Source organism: Passer montanus, unplaced genomic scaffold (genome assembly GCF_014805655.1).
Source record: "Passer montanus isolate IOZ18808 unplaced genomic scaffold, ASM1480565v1 scaffold69, whole genome shotgun sequence".
Classification (NCBI taxonomy): Eukaryota; Metazoa; Chordata; class Aves; order Passeriformes; family Passeridae; genus Passer; species Passer montanus.
The window spans coordinates 2,072,843-2,100,156 of NW_024372036.1; the positions used below are offsets into that span (position 1 = coordinate 2,072,843).

Consider the following 27,314-nt stretch of genomic DNA (forward strand, 5'->3'; position numbering starts at 1 on the left):
CAATTTTCACCACCCACTAACTGTTCCCAGCTGGTTCCTGAGCAGCCATTCCCAGTCAGCTTTCCCAGTTTCATACTGGGAATGGTGTCCTCTGGTGGGGAGGATCCCTTTGGCCAGTCCAGGTCAATGTCCTGACTGTGTTTCCTCCCCACTTTGTGTGCATCTCCTCATTTTTCAGAACATGAGACACTGAAAAATCCTGGATTTAGGGAAAACTACTCACAACACTAAACTTCAGTGTGGTTTTTCAAACTAAACCCAAACCAGCTACTAGGAAAAAAATTTAAATTAAATTAAAATTAACCCTCCCCCAGCCACAACCAGGACACCCTCCAGAGTTCCTCTCCAGCTGGATCACCTCCAAGTTTTCTGCATCCAAACTTTTTCAAGCCACAGCACATTCAGTTATTAATAAGTACAGAGAAATGCCAGCTCATAACAAGCCCAGATGAAATATTTAAATATCCACCATTTTTGTCAGTTCTGAAACTGATGATAGCTTCCCAGTTCCATGATATTTGCAGTTCCATACCTCTGCTTCAACCCTGCAAATCTACAAGCAGCTGTTATTTCCTGTTTTGCTCTAGTAAAGGTTATGTAGTCAGAAGTCTGTGGAGGACTTTGTTTGACTGCAAATATAAAATTTTCCTCTCCAGTTTTCACTGTGAATTCTCTTATATTCTGCACTGGTTCTGTCAGCACAACATCACTTGCAAGCACATTGGGGTCCCCCACTTGAGTAAAACGCACAGAATGCATAAAAAAAGGTACTTTGCTGTCTGGAGAGAAGGGGTTTGCTCCAATTATTTCTCCATAATTCTCTTTTCTATTCTTTTGGCATGAAGGAGTCAATAAGGAGAGAAGAAAGGAGTTAGTTAAAGTCACTGCTGAGGGATGGCAAGGAAAATAAATGTAGTGAAATTAAAATGCAAATTAAAGGAGATGCATTTGTGCTGTGAATGGATTTGCAGGGATCACCTCACCGTGGCAGGGAGCTGCTCAGGGGTGTGAATCACCTGTGTGAAGAGGTGAAAGCACAGTAAGCACTGAGGAGTGCAAAGGTGTTCAAAGAGGGGCTGGGGAGAGAATTTCAGCTGTTCCACAGGTCCTGGGCACAACATTCTGATGCAATTCCAACACTGTGATACAATTCCAGCATTCCAAAAAAGTTTAATACATAACAGGAGTGAATCCATCACAGTGTGCATGGAGGAGACAGGGCACTGAGATACACTGAGAAAAAAAAGAGGAAAAATAACCTTAATTGTGAGAAATGGATTTATAGAGATTTCTTAGGGTTTGATAGAAGGTTTATTAGGGTTTGATAGAAGGTTTATATAGTATATATTTGTATGTAAACTTTGAGATAAGAAATGTTGATTTAGAAATGTTATGGAATAGGATAGATATTGTTGAGAGAAAAATGGAGTTAGAAAAATGTTTTAAAGGATGGTTTTATAAATAACAGTAAATATTTTTGAGAAATAGAATCGTGAAAGATGCATGGTAGTAGGATTTATGAGGGTAGTTTTAGATTATTGGTTTTAAGACACAGTATAGTGTGGTAAAAAGTTGATAGGTTAAGAAATGTTTATAGTGTATTGTAATTAGGAAATAGTTGGTTTTTGATTGTGATGGGGTGAATTATAACATCTGTATTGTCTCACCCTCATCATGACACTGAAAATGGAATAAAAGTTTTTAAAATTCCTTTCAGGTGCCCCATCTCTGGGTCAGGAAAAGGGTATTTCCCAACACTTAATGACTCCAGGTCTGCCAGGATTCCTCCAGAACAGCCCCTGCAGCACTCACAGCTCCACTGCCCTGATTGATTCCTCACCCCGGAGCAATTCCTGTAAATTTGGGCACAGCCTCTGCAACACTCACAGTTCCACTGCCCTGATTGATTCCTCACCCCGGAGCAATTCCTGTAAATTTGGGAAGGGACTGCTGCCACCCTCTTCTGCTAATCAGATCATCCTCCTACCCCCTCACTTAAAAAAAAAAAAAACAAAACCAATGCACCTTTGAGGGACAAATATTGCAAAATCTTTGAATTTTCCAAAATTTAACCAAGTTAAGGCAAATCTAATAAGTGCAATTGATGAGTAAGATATTTTTTTCTGCCTTTAAAAAGAAGTGTTTTGTTGTTGTAGGATGTTGAACCCTTATTGTGCACTGCTGCCATGGAAGGTGCATTATAATGGAAATGTAGATGATGCCAGGCCCAGCATGTGTTTCCAATTAAAATTCTGCTAAGATGTTAGAGTATGACCTGATTAGCTCTGCCAGTTACCAGAGCTCAGCTTCTGTGACCCCTTATCTTATTCAACAACTGCTGTCTGGCTCTGTACATTTGGACAGGAAAGCACCACATCCCTAAAAGACCAAGGAAGTTTTATGGAGTCTATAAAACCTTCTACAAATCATTTATGGTGGGTCAGGGGTGGCACTTCCAGCTGTTTTCTGTCCCTGAATCTCCCCTACCTGCCCACACATCTTAATAAGAAATAATTAGCACAGCTCAATCTGTGCAGGTTGATGTCTGGTTTTTTTAGGAATAATAACTGTACATAGTGGAATTTACTGCAGTAGAATTACCTGCAAATTCTTGAGGCTTGAAACAATAGAAAAGTTATCTCTTTTCATCCAGGATTCCTCAGTGGTGTTATCAGATAAGGAGCAGCATGAAAGCCCTTTCCTAAGAAGCAGTGTCCTTAGTCAGCAGGAAAAGAGCAGTGTATTATTTATGGAAAGCAGGCAATATGCAATCACAGGGAAAGGGTGGTAGATGAAGTGACAGATCAAGCCTGAGCTTTGAAAATGTATTTTATGTCACACATATATAAATATGTCAGTTCGGTCGATTACGAACTATTATCAAAAGACGTTTTTCATGTAAATTTTACTTTAGATTCTAATTTCAAGCAGTGGCCATTCATTTTGAGTTGTTCGCTGTGAGGGTGGGGAGGCCCTGGCACAAAAAAGTTGTGGCTGCCACATCCCTGGAAGTGTCCAAGATGAGGTTGGAGCAGCCTGGGATAGTGGAACGTGTCCCTGCCCATGGCAGGGGTGGGAATGAGATGATCTTTAAGGTCCCACTTTAAAGTGATTCTGTGATTCTACATTCAGACAGTGTCAGAAAAATTTCTTTTTCAAGCACTTCAGCCTCAGCAGTCGCCTCTCCTCACTTTCCCCAAAGACACACAGACATTCTGCAGACGTTTTCAGCCTCTTGTTCTGCACCAGCAACACGAAAGAATAGCTGGAGAGGCTGGGAAGACAGGAGCAGGCTCTCCAGCTGGGAAAGGGAATGTTTTTAGCACAGAGCTGCATAGGCAAGGACTTGGCCCGGAGGTGGGTGTTAACGTCACTTTTTTAAAAGTGACAGTAAAAATGCAGAGCCCATAAAAGCTGGGCCAGATGGATCCCTCTCTGCTTTCACGGGTTGTGCCTCAAATACCACGGTGCATATGGGTTTTGGGGGGTGAGATGGTTTTCTGTTGAGTGAAACTCAGTATTGATAACGCCAGGGAGAGCCTGGGAGCTTTCCAAGGGTGGAGATGGCGAGTTTACATTTTATTGACAAAGGTGTCTGTTCTCTCCAGCTCTGTCCTCACGTCTCCCCCAGCAGCACCCGGCCTGCTCTGCTGCTGTGGCAAAGAGGGCTGAGGAGGCTCCATGCTCTGAGCTCAGGGAATCCCAGAATCCCTGAGCTTGGAAAGGAACTCCAAGGTCATCAAGTCCAACCTGTGCCCCATCCCCTAATGTGAAGCTCAGACCCACACACTAAAGCAGCACAGAATGTGAAAAGTATAAAAAACTTGAGGTATCATTTCCCCCTTGAGGTATCAGAAGGTCCCCCTTGCTCCAGGCTCAGCCCCTTTCCAGCTCCCTCAGGAGTTTTCCAGCCCCTTCCCAGCTCCGTTCCCTGCCCTGGACACGCTCCAGCCCCTCCAGATCTCTCTGGAAGTGAGATGGCCAGAACTGGGCATATGGAGAATATTCACTCCACCCAGTGAAAGGGAGGAGGATTTGTTCTAATGAAAAAGTTTAATTTCCAGGTTGGGCCCCTATCTAGGTACCTTTTCTAACCAATTAAAGGAGGCAAACACCCCCAGAGGATGATCCCCTGTGCCATCTTTAGGAGGGAGCAAAAGAGGCACTTTTCATCCCAATTTCCTGTAGTGCCAGACAGGGTGAACCAGTAGAGGTTTAACTTAGAGGTGGCTGAAATCCAGCAGGTGAGAAGCAAAAAAAGCCATCTGTCTGTATATTACAACGTCTATTTTGAGATATATCTGAAATTATTTGTTTCAGTGCAGTTTAGGGTACGCTCACCTCTGCTTTTCCAAACCTTTTTCCACAATAATCCTCACTCCTGGAGCGACCTTTGCAGAGCTGTGTGGGATTGCAGGGCTGCAGATTGTGCTCTGCTAGAACTTCTAGCCTGAGTTGCACTCCAAACACCCACAGGTTTGCACTAGGAATTTTAGGCTCATAAGGCTCAAAGTTACTTCTCAAAATGGGATAACAGAACCAGTATCACCATCATGATTTTATAGATTGAACTGATTTTAGCTTAAGTCTGGATCCAGTTTCTCTCTCCTCAGCAGCCCTTTTCAGTAAGGTCGTTGTAACTGGAAGCAGAAAGGCTGAAAAAGCTAGTAATTAATGTGTAACTGTGGGAGGGAACAAACAAAAGGAAAACAAAAGGAGCTGTGGATTTCTGTGAAACCATGAAAAGGAAAAAAACATCACTTTTTTACTGTACCTTAGGCTGGTTCCTCACCCTGTGTTTTAATAACAGGAAAGAAAAAAAGAGACACGAATGTGCAAGGTTCTGCCTTCAGACTCCTGCTGAGCAATAATGGAAGTATAACTAATTAAGGGCCTGATCAAGGTCCTGTTGAAGCCAAGAGAAAGCTTCCCACTGGTTTCAGATGGCTTTGGATCAGCTCTGAGTGCGTGGAGTGTAAATAGGACTGCATTAAAACCGTGGTCTGCTCTCAGTCAGGGCTGCCTGAAGGATGCTGCCCTGCCAGGGCTGGCCCAGAGCTGCTCTGGAGCAAAGTCAGAGGTTTTCACTCCAAATTAAAGAGATATATGAAAGCTGTTCTTGGTCTGAGAAGGATAAATGGATAAAATGATAGAGGGCTTGGGGAAAGCTGGGCTGTTCTTGTGCTGCTCCTGACACTGGTGGGAGAAGGAGAAGAAATGAGAATTTCCCTCTTTTCAGCACACCTGGAGCACAGCATCCAGTTCTGGGCTCCTCAGTCTCAAAAATACATAAATAAATACACTGGAAAGAATCCAGGGAAAGGCTACAAAAGGAACTGGAACTTCTCTTTCCTGAGGAAAGGCTGGGTGTGCTCAGCCTGAAGAAGGGAAACTCAGGGAATCTTAAAAATACATAAATACACTGGAAAGGAGTCTAGGGAAGGGTTACAAAAGGAACTGGAACTTCTCTTCCCTGAGGAAAGGCTGGGTGTGCTCAGCCTGAAGAAGGGAAACTCAGGGAGGGTTTATCAATGTCCATAAACACCTGAAATGAGGGTGTAAAGATGCTTTTCACAACCTAAAACACAGGAGGCTTTGTCTGCGCAGCAGGAAACACTTTTTTTACTCTGAGGGAAACTGAGAACTGCCACTGGTTTCCCATGGAGGTTGGGGAAGTGCATTTGGCATTTATTTTATAACTTCTGTATCTCAGAATCCTGAGTGGTTCAGTGATAAACTGTTTGCAGAGAACAGAAGATCCCCAATTGCATTAAGTAACACTCCTTAGGTTCCACAAGTGCTTTGTTTTTATTCTTTAGCCATTTATAGGACATTAGCTTAGTTCTGAGGGATTAAATATTCTCCTCAGCCTCTGAGTGTGGGCTGACCTCCACCACAGTCTGTGCCTGCTCCTGAGGTCGCTCCAAAGAGGCTGTGACAGAGCTGGCTGCAAAAGTGGAGACATTGAAATCACAGGTCAAAAACAAGCCTCATTTGAAAGGTTATTCAAAATAGGAGCATGAAGAATGAAACCTTTGATTTCCAGGGTTCTACTCCTGGTTTTTCACATCTTTTTCAAAATGTGAATTTAAACTGTCTGGGGCCTGTTCTGCTTTTGGAGCCACCTCACCTTTTACCTACCACAAAACAGAAATAAATCAAAGCCTACCCTACAACATCTGCTTACTCCCTTGTATTCTGAGTCAGCAGATTAGAGAAGAAACGAGGTAATGTGTTAACACACAGTTAAAAGAAAAAAACCTCACTCATCCATAAGCAAAAATCACTGAACACGATTCATTCTGGTCTTAATTCTGCAAGCAGCAAGAAAACTGACACGTGAGAAACCACCCAGGCTGAAAAATGGATCTTCTTCCCATTGCTGTAGCAATTCTAAGCTGCAAAATGCATGTTCTTTTCCCACAAAAAGGGGATTAGTAGGCAGGAGACAAGGATTTGTCAGAATTATTTATCAAGTTATTGCACAAGTTAGTTTAAAGTCGTGGACTCTGCCAACTTTTAATACCCTCTTCAGCCTGACTAGAAGGAGGAAGTTAAATTAGGAGAGAGTGGTGCAATGGCAAATTATTTAAACCCCTGGAATGCTGGAGCTCCACATGCCAGGCAAGTCAGATGTAATCCTCCAGTTTTAATCAAAATAAAAGAATGCCCTCAGCTCCAGCCAGAAAACAACAACACAAGGGCACAAGCTGGGAATAAATCAGACCCAGTGAGCAATAAAAGAAAAACCAGAACCTGGAGTCAATCCTAAAAATAAAAATAAGAATAAAAATAATTTAATAATAATTATAATAATAGCAATGTTATTAATTATTGTATTGTTGTAATGTTATGTTATAATTATTATTTATATTTAATATTATTTATTGGTTTTTATATTAGTATTTTTATTATCTTTATTTTATTCTTTAAGCTACAAATTGGTCCATGAATGGTACATCTGAATCCCAAACCTGCCTTATAAACCAGCACTGTGTGAAAAACTGAGAAAACTTTTTATAATAATAGCAATATTATTAATTATTGCATTGTTGTCATGTTATAATTATTGTTTATATTTAATATGATTTATTTTATATTAGTGTTTTTATTATCTTTATTTTATTCTTTAATCTACAAATTCATCCATGAATGTGAATCCGAATCCCAAACCTGCCTTATAAACCAGCACTGTGTGAAAAACTGAGAAAACTGAGCTGACCATGACAGGAAAATAAATGTTACCAAAATTAGCTGATGTGTTCCAAGTAGGGGAAATCACTGATTTTAGATCATCATTGATTTTGTGGGTATTTCTTCCTGCCTTAAATTAATTCAAATTCACTTCTTAGGTATTATTTTAATGTCTTTAGTTTTCAGTCAATATTTCTTGATAGGTGATTCTGATAATTAATTTTTTTTTTCTTGAAAAAGAAATAAGCAAGCTAAAATGCAGAATTTAGAAAAGTTAAGAGTAAAAAAATAAAGAGAAAATCAACAAAAGCCTCTAGAACAAAGAGATTTTCCCTTTGTAGACAAGAAGAATTTGTATTATTAGGGGATGCATCATAATTTGATCAAATAAAACATTGATCTCATTTTGCAAAGCAATTTACCCTCACAGGCTTAAAAAATCTGCACATAAAACACTCCTAAACATAATGTCACCATCCATGTCTAACTCCTTCCTTCAAAGACAGAACTTAAAATAAAAATTTATAAAGCACCAAGAGTTCCTAAAAAATTTTTAAATTATGGGTTAATATACAAAATCAATCTCCCCAAAGAAAAGCTAGGAAAACTGCAAAAACTTTCTCTTGAGACACTTACAATTCTATTTTTTAAAAATAAAATTAACTAAACTTTCCAGGTGGCTTCCAGCACTGTGGTTGTCTCTGCACCCCAAAAGATAAACGAATTAAGATTTTTCATACCACTGTTTTCCCTTTTTCTGATTAGAAAATGGATACAAGGTTTTTTGGGATAGAAGATGGGACTCAGTGCAATTGTCTTTGGACTAGAGGTCAAAAATACCCACCCTCCCCCCAAAATGTGGAGAAGTGTAGGTCCCTATTTTATCCAAATTGAATGATTTGTCCATAATCCCAGTCAGTTCCCAATTTATTTTTAGACACAATTGGAAAAGCTCTATGGATTGGTTTCTATTCCAGCCAGTTCAGATATTTGGCTGGGAGCCTAAAGAGATGACTTTGGGGCAAAAATCAAATGGGTATTTCAAAGGCCCATTTTACTTCTGAAATCTTTGCTCAGTAGGAAGCACTGCTGGCATTTGCTACAATTAAATTTTCATTTATCCAGCTTGGAAAAAAAAAATCAATGTTTTAACCTAATGATTTTTCCCAACAAGCAAGAAAAATGCAGGACACAGTGTTGGGTAATTGATAAGGAATGTTGAACACAGGAATTCAGGATGAAATTTTCCTAATCCACACTGAAGTGTGATAACAAAAAACATTTGTCAAGGCTGGATCATCATTTTATTGGCTGTTTTTGCACCTGTTAGAGATGTGACAATGTGTTGGCAGATCTCTCCTAGCAGGACACCCTGGGACAGACACATCCACTCCAGTAAATTCCATTATGTGACACCTCATTTCATTTGGGACACATGAAGTTGCCACGGAGGTGATAGCTTTTACTACAACTCCAGAAGTAATTTCCACTAAAATGTGAAACATTTGCAGCCAAGTACAGAGATCCTCAAGTAAATACAGCCCTTAGAATAAAATATGTAACACAAAGAGTGCAACAAAAGCCTATAAACCTCTCAAAACATATTTCAAACTCATTTTTCAGCGCTGCCAGTGCAACTTGGTGTTGCTCACAGCATAGATTAAAGGTCTTGCTTAGAAAAATGAGTATTTTAGTACTAACAGGAGTAGCAATACAAGCTTTTCATGGCTCTTATACATTATCATTCACAGAAATTTAATCTGATGTCTTTAGCGTTTAAAATAAGAGTTGTTTTGAGGCATTTAAGTGCCAAAATAAGTAGGTGTGTCCCACAAGGTGCTTTCAGAGCTGGCTGGACATTGACTCCCATTTTATTTCGGAGTGTAGCACCTGCCTGAGTGAATTTTCCACTAGTTTCCATCTGTGCTGCAAGCAGATCAATGATTTTTATAATTTGCACTGTGCTCACCAGGCTGGCAGGGTGTGAAAGAACAGCCAAAAGAAACCACGAATAGAAGGGAAAAGGAGGTGCCTTTTCCAATCAAAGTTACACCAAAGTAACATTCTTCTGAGCAGCCCTGAAGGAGTTAAATAATTCACAAGGATTGGGATGAATGAATTCCCTGCAGTAAGCTCAGCAATTCTTCCAAAAAGAGACTGGGGATCTTGGTGGGTTGTTTAAAAATAAAAGAAGTGGTAAAAGGTAATGGAGGCCACAAAATCTCCCCTGTCTCACCTCTCAATTTCCCCTCCTGATAGACTGTACACAAATTAACAGCTTTTTATGTCTTTCAAGGGTATTTATTTCTGGCAAGGACACAGACTTTTCTGTCAAGGTTTGCAGAACATTTTGTTCTGCACCACGTATGCACATGCTGCTGGATCCCATTCCTATTATATATTCAAACAGCACAGAGAAGATTGTCATCACACAATCTGTCTGGAGCTGTCCTGATGAGCAGAAAAAGTCCAAATTGACAGGACAAAAAAAAAATTCATCCTTGATAATTCTGATCCAGAATCAACTGGACTGGTCTTTGTGCACAACATGGGATAAAACACCAAGGTGTGCTCCCTGCCTCGCCTCATCCATTCCAAAATCCATCTGGGATGCCTTGGGAAGGCTGAAGACCCACACACAAAAGCAGCACAGAATGTGAAAAACAGAAAAGCTCAAACCTGAGGCATCATCTGCACCTGCTTTTCATAATTTCAAGGAGTTTTCTCATTTTAGGACCATCCATCCATAACTGAAGTATTCTATCAGTTCAAACCTTCATGATGCCACCTCAAAACAATTCCAGTGGCATTCAGGCAGCTGCTGAAACAGGTGGGCAATTCCTGTCCTGACTGCAGAGGTTTTGCAATATCACTGACTAAATCCATAAATTATTACTGCCCAAATCTATAATTAAGGCTGGCAAGCAGCTGAACAGGCTTTGTCAAGGATTTTAGACCACCAGTAATTTGGTTTAGCCAAAAATGCTACAGTCATTGTACAGTCAGCAGCAGATCATCCCAGGAAGTACCAAAGGAACTGAAAATAAGCAATTCATACTACTGCAGAAGAAGAGAGAAAATAGCATTAAATTGAGTTCTGAAAGGGATTGATTAATTAAATAATGCCTTTTTTTTTACATCAAACTGATCCTCTCATTCTGCTACTGAACAACTTTACATGGGTTGAATAAAATAAAAAATCAAACTCATTTTTCCACGGGTGAAATTAATTCTGAGAGATATAAATTAAAAACTTTAAAAAAAAAATCCCAAAACAACCCAAACCATTCTGATCAGGAGAGTTACACAGGGAGGTATTCCTATCACATCCAGAGCAAGGAGGATGTAACTTTGTAGAAGCAAAATTAGAAATACAAAAAGCTACACAGCCACAGGAAGCTGAGCAAGCAAAACATTTCCATAAAAATTATTCCCTGATTAAAAAATTCAGCCCAGACCTAAAAATTTACAACTTAACTAAATACACCAAAGATAAGTGCTACTCTAGAGCTGAAACTGGGCCCTGGAGTGAATTTATTGATTATCACAATTTCAGGGAAGTCACTGAAAATTAACGAATCACAGAACTTTCACCATTTGAGCCCCTGAAGCTGAATATTTTCCACCATTTGTGGACAATTTTTTTTGGAGCAGCAGAAGTCACAAATTCCTGTGGAACTGTCCCATGCAAATCCTCCATTGCTTAACAACAATGGCTTCTTCTCAGCTGCCAATTTTCAATGAAATTCCAATAAATTAATGTGGTTGAAACCTTCAACCATGCTGATTGAATGGGGTTAAAACTGATCTCCAAATTGCAGAAATGCTGCTAGAAGGGGTAAAAAATTATACCAGTCACAACAGACTTGTTGCAGCAGAAAAACAGAATAAAAATATATATTCAAAATATATAAATATAAATATATTTATAAATAAATAAATTCATAAATCTATTGCATTTCAAAATGTTTAAATTTTAAAAAAGCCACAACAATGCAGAAGATGGCAAACAAAATTATTACCATCAATATGTCCAAACATGAGAGATTAGACTTTTTTTTCTTTCAGACACATCAAACACAAATCTTTGTTGTAATGACACCATTAAACTATAGAGAAGAAGTCACCAGTTTAAATTTTCCTTCAGCACTGCCAGATAAGACCAATGATTCATCCATCTAAGTGTCAGTGTTTTGGCTGGGGGAAAAAAAAGCCCTAAAAAAGAAAAAAAAGTGTTCCTTGGATGCACATGTCCACATAATCTACTTGAAACTGCACATTACCTCATTCTGGAGTGATTTCATTCAGGTCTCCTCCCCATTAAGCTGTTTTCATACTCTTCCATCAAAGAAGTGAAAGCATTTGGGACTTTCAAGGTCTAAAGTGAAACACCAAAAGCTGATTTTTCCCCTTTCCCTCGCACATCACACACTGACCCATCCACAGTGTCCAGTCTGGGATGGGTCTGACAGGAGGGACCCCGTCAGACTGAGCATCTCCCATGAATTCCTGGCCAGGTCCCAAACTCAGCACAGAGCTACGACCAAGCCAGGAAACAGCTTCTCTGCAGGCTGGCTGGCTGCTGCAGGAGATCCCAAAATCATCAGGGCTGGAAGAGCCCTCCAGGATCACCCAGCCCCACCAGCATCACCCCAAACCCTGACCCCAAGGGCCACATCCAGACTCCTCCTGAGCACTCCCACAGACAGTGACTCCAAACCTCCCTGGGCAGCTCAGCCCAAGGCCTGACCACTCTGCCAGGGAAATTTTCTTTCCCAGTCTCCAACCTGAGCCTGCCCTGGTGCCATTTAATTATAGAATTCACAGAATCACTGGGATAGAAGAGACCTTCAAGATCATTGAGTCCAACCCAGCCCCAAGAGCTCAATTAAACCCTGGCCCCCAGTGCCACATCCAGGCTTTGTTAAACACCCCCAGGGATGGGGACTGCACCACCTCCCCGGGCAGCCATTCCTGAACTTTATCACCCTTCCTGGAAAAAACCTTTTCCTAATATCCAACTTACAATTAGGTTAATGAGGTCCCCCCGAGCCTCCTCTTCTCCAGGTTGAGCTGCTGAGTACAGAGAGCCAAATTCTGATGTTTCTTCCTACAGAGAGCAGCCCACTCCTCTCTTGTGGCACAAAGTCTCTCTCAACGGGGCTCTGTCATGAGGAGTCCAAGATTTTGGCTCAGTAAAATCATCAGCAGGAGTAGCAACAAGAGGGAGAATTTAGTGAAAAGCTGTAACTTTTAAATCCAACACATCCTGTAGATCAGAAACCTTTGGATTCAGAGAACACCAAAGAAATGAGATTTAAATCATGATAAACAATCCAAACACAGAGGAAGTTGTATTTGCCTTTGCATTTACCATTAAAAGGGCCAAGGGGGACACAGGGTGACATAAACCCCTGGGTGGTGGTTTGTGGCTCTTCTGAATTTCTCTGATCTCGCTCAGATGGTCACCAGGACTTGCAAAATTGGAGATTTTATACCTATAACAACTGTAATAAAAATGTGCTGCATTGTGCCAGACAGAATGAAAAAAAGGACGCAAAATCATAATAATAAAGGATGTGCTGAAGAATTCATTGGTGGATCTTAATGCAAGACAGATTTTATTCACTGAAAATGTGCTCTGGGGTGTTTCTCTTTTCCATCAAGGAAAAGTTAATTACAAAGTTCTGGGGTTAAATATTCTCTGTACATTTCTGGAGTATGAAGTGATAAATCCAGTGGTTGTTGACTACCGTTAATTATGTGTCTGAACATGCCAAAGTAATTTTCTGGGCCAGTTTAGTAATATGTCAATAATTTCTGTCTCCTTGAATCTCAAATTCTCCTAAAATGACAAAAGAAGTGATTTTGGAAATGAGGTGACCTTGTGGAAAAGTTGAAATAGAGACCAAAAAAACCCAAAAAACAAACCACCAACAAAAAAAAAAACCTCAAAAACCAACCAAAGGAACCATTCCTAAGTAGAAAATTTAAAATTATCCAGAGGTGCTAGAGGTCTCATTCCTGTCTGATAATGAAAAATTTGTCTTTCAGAGACCTGAGCAGTGGGAAACAAAAGGAAATTACCCTCTGACAGCTTTCTTTGTAGACAAAGAATTGGTAGCTCCTACTGGGCAGGTGTCCCCATTAGAATAAAACATTAATTAATGCCCTGGCTGGCAGGCTCAGCTGGGGAAAACATGGATAAATGAGCCTGGAAACTGCAGTGCCTTCTGGGCTGGTAATTGCGTGTCCCCACATTTATTGTAATTTGGGATGTGATTTTCCAATTGGATCCAAACCACTGAAAGGCTGTGGTTGTGGGGCAACACACAGGGATAATGATTCTATTAAAACACTCAGGGCCTGATTTCTAAAGAAATCAGCACCCTTATTGGGATCAGGGAACTTTTGGTAGCTTGGAAAATTTGGACTCATAAGTTTAGTGTAAAAACTGCCAAGAAGGAATTGTGTGAAAGCCACAAAGTGATGGCGACTGTCGGCACAATGAAGAGCAGCACCAAATTTTAAATTAACAATTTTGAGAAAAACTAGAATACAGGGAAATGTGAGAGGGGAAAATTTTTGTTTCCTTTCATTTTACAAGAAGAAAAAAAGAAAAAAATATTCTTTTTCTGGAAGTTACATCAGCAACTTTGTTCAGAAGCAGAAAGAAAAATACAAATTAAAAACTGAATTATAAAGTTTCTAGGTAAGCTGAAGGCGAGTTGAATTTTTCACCAGGACAGATTGTCAGAAGAATGGAAGGACATGGAAAAGGCAGGTGGAATTAAAGCAGATCCTCAGAAGGGTTGGATGAAGACTTTCAAGGCTGAAACTCTGAAATGTCATGGCAAGGACACCTTCCACTGTGCCAGGCTGCTCCAGCCCCAGTGTCCAGCCTGGCCTTGGGCACTGCCAGGGATCCAGGGGCAGCCACAGCTGCTCTGGCAATTCCATCCCAGCCCTGCCCACCCTGCCAGGGAACAATTCCTCATTCCCAAGGTCCCATCCAGCCCTGCCCTCTGGCACTGGCAGCCATTCCCTGTGTGCTGTCCCTGCATGCCCTGGAAATTGTCTCTCTCCAGCTTTCCTGGGGCTCCTGCAGGCCCTGCAAGGCCACCCTGAGCTCAGCCCAAAGCTTCTCCTGTGCAGGTGAACAATGCCAGCTGTGCCAGCCTTTCCTGCCAGCAGAGCTGCTCCATCCCTCTGCTCATCCTGGTTTTGCTCATCTTATTGTTTTTAACATTTTTTTCCTATGAAACCTTTTGCAGCCATGTTTCCCACCAGCATCAATGTAATAATCACATAGCAAATAATTTAGCAAAGTGAAAATCATCCTGGTCTGAGGAATTGCATCATCAGCCTTGATTTCAGAGGGTGGACAGAAAAATAAAGACATCTTATTACTAATAAAATCAGAAAAGGATATTTCTCTTCAGTACAATGCAAACCAAGGTAGTCACTTTAATACTTTGGGGTTTTTTAAGCACCACAGAAGAACCAGGAAGGAATTTGGAGCTGTGAGCCCTGGCCCTGCACTGAGACATCTCTGTCTAGACTGAGCCTTACCCTGCTCTGACACATCCAGCAGATCTCCATGAAGATGGAGAAGGGATCTGCCTGCACATAATTTCACAGTCAGGGTGTACCTGCCTGTGTTGGATCACATTCTCCAGGTTCTGCACCTGAAATTGTGCTGGAGAGATACAGCAAAAAAAGGGAAAGAGGTGAAAAATTGTGCGTAATGCTGCACATCCAGGCTTTGCAAAGGAAAAGGAGCTGTTCCATGGAATGGTTAGGAAAGCCTGGAACTGATCTCTTCTAGTATAAATGCCTAGAAGCAGAGCTTTGAATTTTTCAAAACAAACAAGAAGGAATTTTAATTAAAAGGCGTCAAGGAATGGCAAAATATCTTACCTAAATCTTGCTCCAGTTTTCAGTGAGTAAAGATTAATTTACCCTTAAATCACACAGAGTTTTCTGAACTGTTAAACATCTGAGAATTATGCAGCAGACATTAAAATCAAGTCAAGCTGCAAAACTCAGGAGATTTTTGTGCATCACATCCAGTCTGCAGAGTGGTAGAACACTTATGTTAATAGGACAGCACGAGAATGGTTGGGTGCTTATCTTTTTATTAACCAGGTTTGCACACAACTGAATGAATTCTGGACATAACCTAGCATTTGGGGAGGAGAAAAGACAGCATTACAATAGGAAATAAGAGGGATTTTTAAAAATGGAAAAACAAATTAAGTACTCCTTCTGATTGCATTTACTGTTGATTAAAATTTCACAAACCAGCTCTCAGGGAGTGTAATTCTGACTAATATTGAGCTTCCTCATAATTTTAAAATGCAGGAGACAATGGAGCCTGTACTGGGTTTGGGTTTGCATGGCAAGGTTTTGGTGAACTGCAGGGGTGGCTCCTCTGAGGAGCTGCCAGAAACCTCCCCCATCTCTGTTGTCTGCAATGGAATAAAATGCTTTATCTCCATTTGAGCACATAATTTCTCCCTTTATAAGTTAACAGCTATGAATATTTTATCATTATTAACACTTAACAAGATTAAAAGCAGCAGCAGTGGCCAGCTCCATGAGCTGACCTTTAATCACTGGCATTATGCAATATTTTGGAGGTGTTTAAACTCAGGAAGGACTCGAGTTAGCACAGTTTGAAACATCTCCCTCACAGAGCACTGTGTCTAAAGCACACTCTGCACAGTGGAAGTGCCATCAGCTGCACTGCCTGAAGAACACACAGATTTGCTGTGCCCAACGTGTAAATCTTTAGTCTGACTCACCCAGAGCTTGTCTGGAAATTCCAGTTAAAATACACCCTTAAAATATATCCCAATCCCCCAGACACACACAGTACAAAAGCTGCTGAGGTGAAGAGCTGCAGCAGGAACAGCACCAGGACAAGGCTCCTGCAGAATAATTGACTTGTTGACAGGGATTGTGCTTCCTGGGGCTCCCTGGGGATCTCAAGGCAGCCTCTCACTGTGCTGAGCTGGCATTCCCTCACAGGGAGCAGCCCTTGGGGCTGGGTTGGACAGGAAATGTGGATCCTGTCTCTATCCCCAGCTGATGGCAAGCCGGAGCCTCCTGGAGCAGTCACAGCTTGGGCAGCTTGGTCTGAACACCAGGAGAGCCACAGGGCAATGAATTTCACCCTGTTCTGCTTTTTTATTAGTGGACATATCACATTTCTTTGTCATTTACAATACAATTCATCCATATCTATGATATATTATATATACTGTATATCAGCACTGGGGTGAGGGCCCACCTGAGAGCTGCCCCAGGCCTGTCCCCAGGTGTGAAACTCTCCTCACCAAAATAATAATCCAGGCTTTGGGGTGAGGGATGATGAACAGGGGCCAAAAGTAGAGGGAAGTTGTGGATTCCACATCCCTGGCAGTGCCCAAGGCCAGGTTGGACACTGGGGCTTGGAGCAGCCTGGCACAGTGGAAGGTGTCCCTGCCATGGCAGGGGTGGGATGAGATGATCTTTAAGGGCCCTTCCAACCCAAACCATTCTGTGATTCTGTGATAATTCCTTGCAGACATTAACTACTAAAATATCTCCTCAGTCTGAAGTGAGGAGGTGACAGAGCCCTGGGGTTCAGGCAGAGCAGCCCCTGCCCTGAGGCTGCTCAGGCTGTTCAGGGAGGATAATCCCAGTGTGTGGGACTGGGGGCACAGAGGGAGGATGCTCCCTGTGACAGCCCCGAGCCGCACGCTCCTTCCACACCTGCTCCTTTGGGAGTGTGGGAGTGTGAAAAGAGGCAGGGGAGAGGTGAGGGATAAAGTTAGATGGAGAGAAAAGAAAGGGGAGACTGTTTTAGGAAAGGTGATGGGCTGGGTAAGACAAGAGAGAAGAAAATGAAGAGGCTGTTAGTAAAATTAATCCACAAACATCAGAGGTTTATGTCCAAAAAGGAGACAGAGGAGTTCTTTTTATTTATTTGAATAAAGGGAGAGGCCATGGGGCATTCCCCTGGGGTCTCTCACATTTTTGGAGGACGCAGCCTCCTTTTTATCCTAATTTCCTGGCTGCATTTCCCTTCTCTCTTTCCCCATTGGCTGAGGTATTTGAGAAGCACAGACTTCTCAAAACGCCTGACACCAGAGATTCCCCTCTAATGCATAACCCTCCCTTTTAATTTTTAATTCTTATGGAATTTAGGGGTTTTTCTTCCTCATTGTTTCTTTCATCTTCCAATGTCTAATTTAATTTATCAGCAAACCTAAAGTTTATTTGTACAAGTAAATATTTTTCCATTCATCAATCAGTAGAATCCTTCCCATTGTTTTTTATATCTCCCAGTGCTAGTTTAATCTACCAGCAGACCCCCAGCTTGCAAATCTGCTATTCCTCCCAAGGCTGAAGGTGAGGGAGAGGAGAACAGGATGGGAGAGGGGGACCAAACCCTTGGCACGGCACAAGGAGCACAATAACTCCAGGATTTTGGAACCAGGTGGCCTCACACCCCTGTCTTACCCATTTAACACATATTTAATCAGATCAACTCCATCCTTAATGAGCTGAGCACCTCCCCCAGGGATTCCTTTGCTTATTCCTGCATAGCTCCCCTGTGGAGGTGCTGGTTTCCCTCTGTTGGGGCTACAGGGAACACAAAAACTCCACTTAGACCCTGGACCCAAATTTTCAGTGGGCTGAACTTAGAGACATGAACACCAAGGCTGTGTCCAAATATCCACACTTGTACCATTTCTGCTGCACATCCTATTATTGCCTTCTTTAGCTCTGAAAAGTTAATGGTGAAGATAAACCAAAAGCTGCTTTGCCTCAGCATTTGTCTTTTTTATTACTTTTTTTCAGTTTGGCCCAAAAAGTTCTGTGCAAGCAACCAAAAATTCTATTTTCTCTCAGGGAGTAGTAAATGGGAGGTATTTTCAGGTATTTTTCAGTAGGACAGGGAGGTATTATCATTATTAGCATTCTTGCATTCATCTGACACGTTACTTGTTCTTTTCCAACATCTCATAGCTTTTGAAGATTTTCTTCTTCTTTTTTTTTTTTTTTGAGATAGATATAACAACAAAAGGTTGCTAAAATTGGAAACTGTGTGAGACACTTTGGTATTATTCAATCAGAGCAAACCTGACACTGCAGACAGTTCTTGTTTAAGAATTTTCATTGAGGGAACATGATCACAGCACAAAACAAAGAAAAATGTCAGTTCCCCTTGTTCTGTGTTCATCATTTAAGTCTCACAAGGTACCCAAGGAAATAGGTTCAGGTTTGAGATGTTTGATCTGCTCTGTATAGTTATGAGTTATTTTTATAATGCATCAAGGCAAGTAATAAACAAAACATCTTTTATTAGATCATTATTCTCTTAAATAGTTTAAATAATGGCTCTTAGATTAGTTCGGGCAATGCTTCTACTTATATTTTTCATCAGAAATCCTCAGTCTGTAAATATTCTTGTATGATTCTTATTGAAATTTGGAATGTAATGCTACAAGAATACGAGCAACCAGTTGAGATTTTCCCTTTGGGGGGCACAGAAACAATGAGCCCATAAAAAACCCTACATATGCATTATTAACAGCTGAAAAGATTGGGTAAGCATTTTTAAAGTCTCTTTTCTATAGAGAATCTCCTCTTTTGGGTTTCTACCAACTCTTTTTTTAAAACAGGGTAGCTGCTGTTATCTCAAGGTAACTTACATTTCTCCTATTACAATTCAGAATATATTCATGATTTATGCCCTAAAAAGAAAAACAGCAGTTTCTTAAGAGTTTGATCCAAAGGTCTCTGCATTGGTAAGAACATTTCCACTGAAAATAGAGCTTTTCAGCATGCATTAACTGCTCACAGCCACCCCACCTGCAGCCTGCAGATTTCCATGGCAGAGCACACATAAGATTATCCACTCTGCCTTGAAGACCTTTTGCTGAGATGTAATTTATGCTGGTTTGTCCAAGCCTAAGTAAAAAGCTTTCAAACCTTCTCAGTGTAGCATCCCTGCCTCACTTTGTTGCCAGGATATTCTCCTTGATTTCCAGGGAGAACTTACACTTGCTTAATTTCACAGTACAGGCAGGAAATGCTGGCTGTAAGACTGAAATCCTCCACTGCAATTACCTGCATCCATAATTTGTCAGAACATCCAAGCTGAGCTTCTCAAAAGCAGGCAGAACACACAGCTTGTTGGCTGCAAAACACAGGAGTGGAAGCTCTCATGGTGTTCAGTCAGCCCAGCCCATTGTCTTGGAATAGATGTATTTTTACTGGAATCGGAGGGAATCAAAGAAATCTTTTGACTCCCTGTGGGGTTTTTGTAGTGGGAGAGGAAAATTCAGCTGTTGGAGTTCACTCTCTAGAGCAAAGGAACTAAGAAAATATAACTGCCTTTAATCATGTAATCACAGCACAACATTGCTTTGCTCCCACTTTGGGTCTGTATGTACCCAAATTTATTTATTTTATTAACCTAAGCCAGAATTGTTGCTAAAATAATCTGCATCTCCTGACACTGTCATCCCTGTAAGTTAAGGGTACTCAAATTCCTGCAGCTCTGAGGTTTCAATGCCAAAGGCAGGGTTTTTAATAAGTTTTCAGTTTCATGTTCTCTGCAATAGAATTTTATAGTCTAAAATTGTGAAGTTCTTCAGGTTAAGTAAAACTGAAAATCTGAGACTTGCTACAGCTTAGATCTTACTTCAAATGTCAAAACCATAAAGTGTCTGTCTCTCTCTCTCTCGCTCGCTCTCTCTCTTTTCATAGATATGAATATTCTCTCTCCTGCAAATGCTCTCTTTTTTCTCCTTATCTTGTTCAAATTTTATTTTATTTATTTATGGTCTGGTAGATACAAGAGCATTAGTAACTGTTCCTGTTTACTGCACAGCAGATAGTAACATTTATCTGCTGATTCTGCACCTAAAAGGATTTCCTACACTCAGAACCACCACACACCATCCCCACTGTTTAATATGTGAATATTTGTTCCTCCTACTTAGAGAATGACACTGCATTTGCAATGGGTTTAACCCACAATTCTGTAAGCTTTGTCCCTTGAGTCTGAGGGGACCTGACAAGCTCCTCTAGAACTGCTGCTTGATTTTCTGCTTGGAAAAAACCAAAGATTTTTCCATCCATATTTCACAGACCAAGTGTGAATGATGAGTAAGTTCACCAAAAATTATGAGAAATGTAAAAAAAAAAAAACCTCGATTCTAGAACCCAGGGAAATAAATTCAGTTCCTCCTGCTGCTAATGCAAATTTCCTCCATGAAAGACATCTTAGAGCTCCTGAGAGTGTTTTATGAGGTCTGAACACATTAATGAGCCCAACTCACCCCTGCTGCTCCATAACCCCGGTGAACCCAACTCAGGCACTCCCTCCTTGAACTCTGCTCACTCCATCTATTCAAATATTGTATTTTAAGCTCATTCCAGCTGATGCAAATTGAAATCCCCTCTTGTGCCAAGCACAGGATATTCCTATAAAATACATTCTGAGCCATTCAAGTGCTGGGATCACTGCAAGGGAGTGCAGATTAGTGCTCAGCTTTGAGGCTGAGGATGAAGCCAATTTGCTGGAGATCACATAGTGCTGGCTCCTGCACAAAATTGTCTTTATAGGCTCTGCCCCAACACTGAATTTTGGAAAAATAGGGGGGAAAAAAGGCAGTTGGGACTAGCCTCCTTTCTTGGGACAGGAAAGACAGAAAAGGAAAAACAAACAAGATATGCACTTTTTCTGTTTTGGGACGGGGAGGCAGGAAAAGCAACTCCCACAGGCTTAGGCGGGCCTTGCAAAAAGCTTGAATTCTAGTAATAGTAAAATAATGCAATAACACAGAGTATCTCGTTGTTCAGGGCCCTAAAGATGGGCTATTAAGCTATTTTTTTTGCCTTTGTTGGGTATGTTAGCAGATAGAAATGGAAGTTCCTACGGCATTTTTCCAAAGGAAGAGCTCCAGCTCCTTCCAACAATCCCTCCCCACCTAAAATAAGCCCTGCTTTTGAGAACTGAGTGTAGGCTATTGCTGGAATGAATAGCACATAATGAGAGCTGCATTTGCCTACACACCATCGCCCCAGAACCTGTGTCTAATTCATTACTGCAAAGCATTTGGAGATGTCACGAGGAGGAAAGACACTCCATAAAATTAAATTCTATTATTCTCACTTAATAATGTTTCCAACATGAAACCGTCTTCATGTATTTTGAAAAGTAATTGAAGATATCCCAAGATAGATTACTCCGAGCTAAAATTTCCAAAAAGGTTCTTCTTTGCTTCTTGCTCATTGAATTTGTACTTAGTGATGGAGGAGCTATTGCCTTCAAGGATGTGTCAATTGAATTACCAGGGATTTGCTACTTCAGAAGTAAGAAAGCTTCACAAAATGATGTGTAATGGATGTAATGGATTTGAGCTCTGATCTACAGCTGATGAAATACTGTCAGAAATTTCAGCCATAGTTTTGGGTTACCTCAGCAGTTTCCTGGTGTGTTGGTGAACCTCTGCACTTCAGAAGTACAAGAGACGTTTTATTACAAGATATGTTGGAGAGATGGGCAGAGAAGAGCTGTCTGAAACTCAACCAGGGCAAATAGAGGGTCCTACACCTGGGAATAAATAACTCCAGGCACCAGCACAGGCTGGGGGTGACAGGCTGGAGAAGGATGTGGAGTCCTTATGGACACCGAGCTGTCCCTGGGCCAGCAGAGTGTCCTGAGGGCAGGAATGCCAATGGGATCCTGGGGGGCATCGGGATGGGCATTGCCAGCAGATCAGGGGTGATCCTGCCCCTGTGCCCAGCCCTGGGGACACCTCTGGGTGCCGTGCCCAGCTCTGGCTCCTCAGCACAGCAGGGACAGGTTGTGACCCTGTGAAAATAAATAAAATGATCTCATTAATTAGTGCCAGCTGAAGCCAACAGCCACTGGAGAGGGAGTTTCAGGATGTGCCCTTGTCCTTCCATTAGAAAATCACAAGGAGTTCATCCACTGTCCTGTCCAAGAATATTCCATTATGAGACAAGTGACCTGGGAACTCAATGTTTTGATTCCCATCTGGAATTTGATTCAATCTTCTCCTGCTTGACATTGAAAATGATATTTTTGTGCTGCCTGGTTGTCAGCTCAAAACTCCTGACGTCTTCTTGTACCCCTGTGACAGAAGCATGGCAGACTCTGCAGCACAGGCTGTCAGACAAAGAAAGTTTTATCCAAAAGTGCCTGATTTTCTTTGGCTGAGAAGGGAGTGACGTGAGAGCCACACTCTCTATGTTGCCCCTTTAAACCCATAAATGTTGCAACAGCACGACAATAATTTGAGATTAAATTCAGTTCAAGGCAGGACATCACAGCCTCAGGTATTGTAGGACTGGGCAGCCACTCTTTTGTCTGAAGGAAGTTGATAGAAACTATATTGCTTTCAAAAAATAAAAACTCCATTAGAAAAGGACAGTTTGCATCTTCTTTTTTACACCCTCGGTTGAATGAAAGACCTCACAAACAATGCAAAAAATACAAAGCATGGCCCTTTTTGCTAGTTGAAGTTATCATGCTTCACTTAATTTAAATTTCACACATCCCTCCTTGCACCACAACATCGCCTATTGCTGGCACTTTGGAAAGTTCACATCATTTCAAGTATGAAAAGCAGAATTTGTGCTTTTCAGGAACCCAGAAGTCAGTAACCGTGTGAGACATCCACACCCAACAAGAGCAGGATCTGGCTCTGCTGCTCCTCTGAGTTTGTGGAAGATTTGGGTTCTTCACCACAGAGCAGGCACTGGCAGCAAGAGCCCATGGATTCCAAATGCCCTGCAGAAATCACTCAGTGCTGACTACAGAGCTATGAAAAACCTGAAATATGAGTACCACTGTGTTAGGAGAGATAAAAAATGAGTCCTCCTTTTCTTGATGTGTTTTCTGAGGTGGCAATTCTTGTTTACCCAGCAATCTCCAGAGGAAATACAACCACAGTCAGCCCTTAAAGGCAACTCCTGTCCTGAAATGAAACACGGTGTTGTTTGCTTTTTTTTTAATCTTGTTTCCTTTTGTTGTTTGCTTTTTTTGTTGTTTTGTTTTGTGGTTTGGATTTGGGGTTTTTTTTTGAAGGCAGCAAATCTCACTCTGCTGTCAGCCTGTGTTCAAACTCACATCTGCTAAAATCAGGAACAAAAGTATGTTTTAATGTTTGATTCTCCCCCAAGTTAATCTGCTAGAACTCATTCTGTCAGAGAGGGTGGAATTCCTTCTTTATCTGCCATCAAAAACCAAATTTCTTAGAGGTGTTCTAGCTCCCTTAAAATATTCCATTTTGAAGAAACAGATGTGTGGAAAAATTATCCTAATTTCCAGACCTTCATGGGTGTATATGTGCACATCCTCATGATCATTAGAAAAAAGGAAAAGGACAAAATTTTATATAACAATTTCATAGAGTCTGAAGTTAATTGATAACAGTACCAAAGGTTAATTTTTCAATAAAAGTATCTGGAAATTAGATGTAATTTAAAAACTTTTAGTATTCAGAAATTGGATGCATACAAACATAATTTTATCTACTAAAGAAGGAAGACCAGAACTTCAGTAGTCCTGGGCATTTCTTTTAAGAAAAGTCAAATAAATTCAAAATCTTCTAAATTTGCCCTTCGATATTATATTTGATACTTTTACTTTAAAATAAAATGCCATTCAAGTCTCCTTTGTCATGAGAATTCATCATTAGTAAAATGTATTTGATAATGAGCAAGAGGAAAGTAATAATATTTAATATCAATTTATTATTAGTCTAATAAATCCAGCCCTCCATCTCCAGGGCTCAAATTGATCTTTCCCAACTGTTCAGTCCTGATAAAGTTTGAGTTCTGTAGCAAAAGGAGGTGTTTTAAGGTCACATTATAAATCACCACAGACACAAATTCCTGATGGTTTTCAGAGTGCTGTGCTTTCCTTTGATGATTAATGCCATGCAAAAAAAAACTTTCATAGAGGACCTTTTTTTTGTAAAAAAATTACACTCTTGTGCTACTTTCTTCCTTCCTTTCTTGTTTTTTTTCATGAATCTGATGCTGGATTGTACATTATCAGCATGGCTTAGGGCATTGTCCTCACTCGGATCCAGGACATAACCTTAAACCTTTCTTTTCATATAAAATGCTCTCAGGGGTGTATGAATGCACTTCTGAAGCATTATCTGTTAGTTGCATGAATGCCATTAACTCCTATTACTGTGACATTTGAGCCTTTTTCTTTTTTTTTTCAGTAGAAGTCCAACTTTGTGAAGTGCAAGTAGTGGCTTGTTTAGCACAGAAAATATTTCTTAGGTTTTTGTGCCAGATAAAATCCAGGACTGGGATAAGGTATTTAGGAGAGAGGAGGGGCTGTGAGGGGAAGCTGAGGGAGCTGGGAAGGGGCTGAGGCTGGAGCAAAGGAGGCTCAGGGGCCCTTGTGGCTCTGCACAAGTCCCTGCCAGGAGGGGACAGCCGGGGGGGTCGGGCTCTGCTCCAGGGAACAGGGACAGGAGCAGAGGGAACGGCCTCAGGCTGGGCCAGGGCAGGCTCAGCTGGGCCAGCAGCAGGAATTTGCCCATGGAAAGGGTGCTCAGGCCTTGGCAGGGGCTGCCCAGGGAGCTTTGCAGTGCCCATCCCTGCAGGTGTCCCCTGGAGGTGGCACTGAGTGCTCTGGGCTGGGGACAAGGTGGCCATGGGGCACAGCTGGCACTCCATGGGCTGGGAGGGCTTTTCCAGCCTCAGGGATTCTGGAATTCTGAAGTAGAGGTGGACAGACCTCAGCTCCCCTGAAGTTAGGAAATGATCCTGCCCTTGAGCAGCCTGGAACCCCTGCAGCAGGCTCTGCTTATGTGACACCCAAAGGGCCTTGGAAAACCACATTGTCCTTGCAAATAACACCTGGCAGGGACAATTCATGGCAAATGGAACACAAACCCTGAGAGGAAGCCCTGAGGGAGCTGGGGGTGCTGCCCTGGAGAAAGGGAGACTCAGGGGTGCCCTCCTCACTCTGCACAGCTCCTGAAAGGTGCCTGTGCTCAGCTGGGGCTGGGCTCTGTCTGCAGCAGCACTGACACAGCCAGAGCTCACAGCCTGCACTGCACCAAGGGAATACAGGCTGCAGATCAGGAAAGAGTTTATTCCAGGAAGGGTGATAAAGTTCTGGAATGGCTGCCCGGGGAGGGGGTGCAGTCCCCATCCCTGGGGGTGTTTAACAAAGCCTGGATGTGGCACTGGGGGCCAGGGCTCAGCTGAGCTGTTGGGGCTGGGTTGGACTCGATGGTCTTGAAGGTCTCTTCCAACCCAGTGATTCTGGGAATTCTGTGATGCTGTGAATTCTGTGAATTCCCAGCCTGGGCCTTTCCCCAGTTCTGTTTTTAGCACAGACCCAGTCAAAGGGAGATGTCACCACTCTGACTGCTGCCCCCAGCCACTCCAGCGGTTACTGAAGGTCACCAAAACCCTGCACCTAGTCCCAGATCTGAGATAAGGAGCTTCTGTTTGGGGATACTGCCCAATGAAGTCACATTTTTGTGGAAATTTTCTCCCTTACTGAGGTTTTTTGAGGAAAAAAGAGCTGAGATCTGCTCACCCATGGCCCAGGAGAGCCACTCTCACAGCCTTGACACAGGCGGAGGGGTGGGGAGGTGGTGCTCAGCCACCACAGTGATCAGAGGGGTCACAACAGCCCCACCACATCCTCTCAAAAACACTTAATTGGAGTTTCGAGAGCTTTGCAGTTTTTATTTTGCCCAAACTTTGGCTCTGAAATCAGGAGATTGGGCCCAGCCTCTACTGCTGTAGTTGAGCCGCACTTTGAGACATTAGATTTTCACCAAATTCAAGGACTCTTGATTGACCAACCTCTGTCTCAGCTACATATGTCTGAAATGAAAAGAAAAAAAAAAATAATTAAAATAAAATAATGCAAGGAACGAGAGACAAAGACCAGCAGGTTTGCTTGGGAGTCCCTCAAGTATCTCAGTTCATCTCAGTGTCAGCCTAGTGCCACACCACACACTCCAGCTCCCATATAAAATCTATTTATTTCCAAATAAGTGCTTTTTTTCCTGCAGTGTAAGTGGTTTGTGGGTTGCTCTTTTGTCAGAAAGGCCTAACACACTGGAATATTTTAGCAGAGAGTGAAAAACTGGGGAGGGTTTCCTCCTCCGTTATCACTTTGATGGAATAATTTCAATTTCTCTAGCTAGATACACTCAGATAAATAAATACAAGCTTCACACTTCATAGTAGGAAAAATTGAGAAATTACAAGGGAAAAAAAACCCCAAAGCCCACAGAGGTTCAATCTATTTAGGAATGAAGTTAAATCCCTAAATAAAACAGAAATATATAAGAGATGAATGTCCTCCCCTCACATTGCCATTTGCACTCAGGTGTATTTCTATTTCTATATTACATAAATATATATATATTTGTTTTTCATTTTGTCTGTTCCCCCAGGAGAAGCCCCAAAGAGAAACAGAGATGGCCAAATTGACAGAGTCGATGAGTGAGTACAAATAGGAAGTTCAACCACTTTCTTTTTCCATCTGTCCCACTCCCTCTCATAAAGCCACAAACCCAGAAAGCAGTGCTTTTATCCAGGGATCTCATTCAGCCCTGTCTTCACTCCCAAATTCATCATAAATCATTCCACTCCTAAAATAAAACAAAAGAAAATAGGAATCCCCAGAACAAGGGCTGCTATTTTCTTCATGCACTGCTTAAATCACATGTATTTGGGCTTAAATCCAACAAAGATCCTGCTCCATGTTTGACTTTGTAAGCCTGAGGGGTTTTTTAAAATAGAATGTAACTAATTGTGGATTTAATAAGTGCCTAATTTACTTGATTCATATGCTCCTTTACAAGCTTACAGAAGGTCACTCTAAATCCAGTGCAATTATTCAAGATTGTTGCCTGTGCCACATTCATCCAACAGGAATTATGGCCAGAGATGTATCTGGAAAGCTTTCCATTGGTTTCTTTGGTTTGTGTTGTCTTAAATGTGTGCCCAGCAAAAAAGAATTTGTATTTTTGCCATATTTTGGGATCTAGATAATAGAGTAGTAACTGTAAGATTTTGTAGCTGAGAGACTCAGGCTG

The 27,314-nt window shown here is 41.6% G+C and overlaps 1 protein-coding gene across 2 annotated transcripts in view; it reads left to right on the top strand.

Moving 5' to 3' along the window:
* KCNJ6 (potassium inwardly rectifying channel subfamily J member 6) overlaps positions 1–27,314 on the top strand; it is a 151,950-nt gene that overhangs the window by 23,526 nt on the left and 101,110 nt on the right. The window contains exon 2 of one of the 2 annotated variants that reach the window (XM_039729511.1): positions 26,670–26,718. The exons of the other annotated variant lie outside the window; for it this stretch is intronic. Within the exon in view, the coding sequence (XP_039585445.1) occupies positions 26,694–26,718 (25 nt within the window). The 5' untranslated portion in view covers positions 26,670–26,693. The remainder of the gene's footprint in view (positions 1–26,669; positions 26,719–27,314) is intronic. 2 annotated transcript variants of the gene reach the window in all.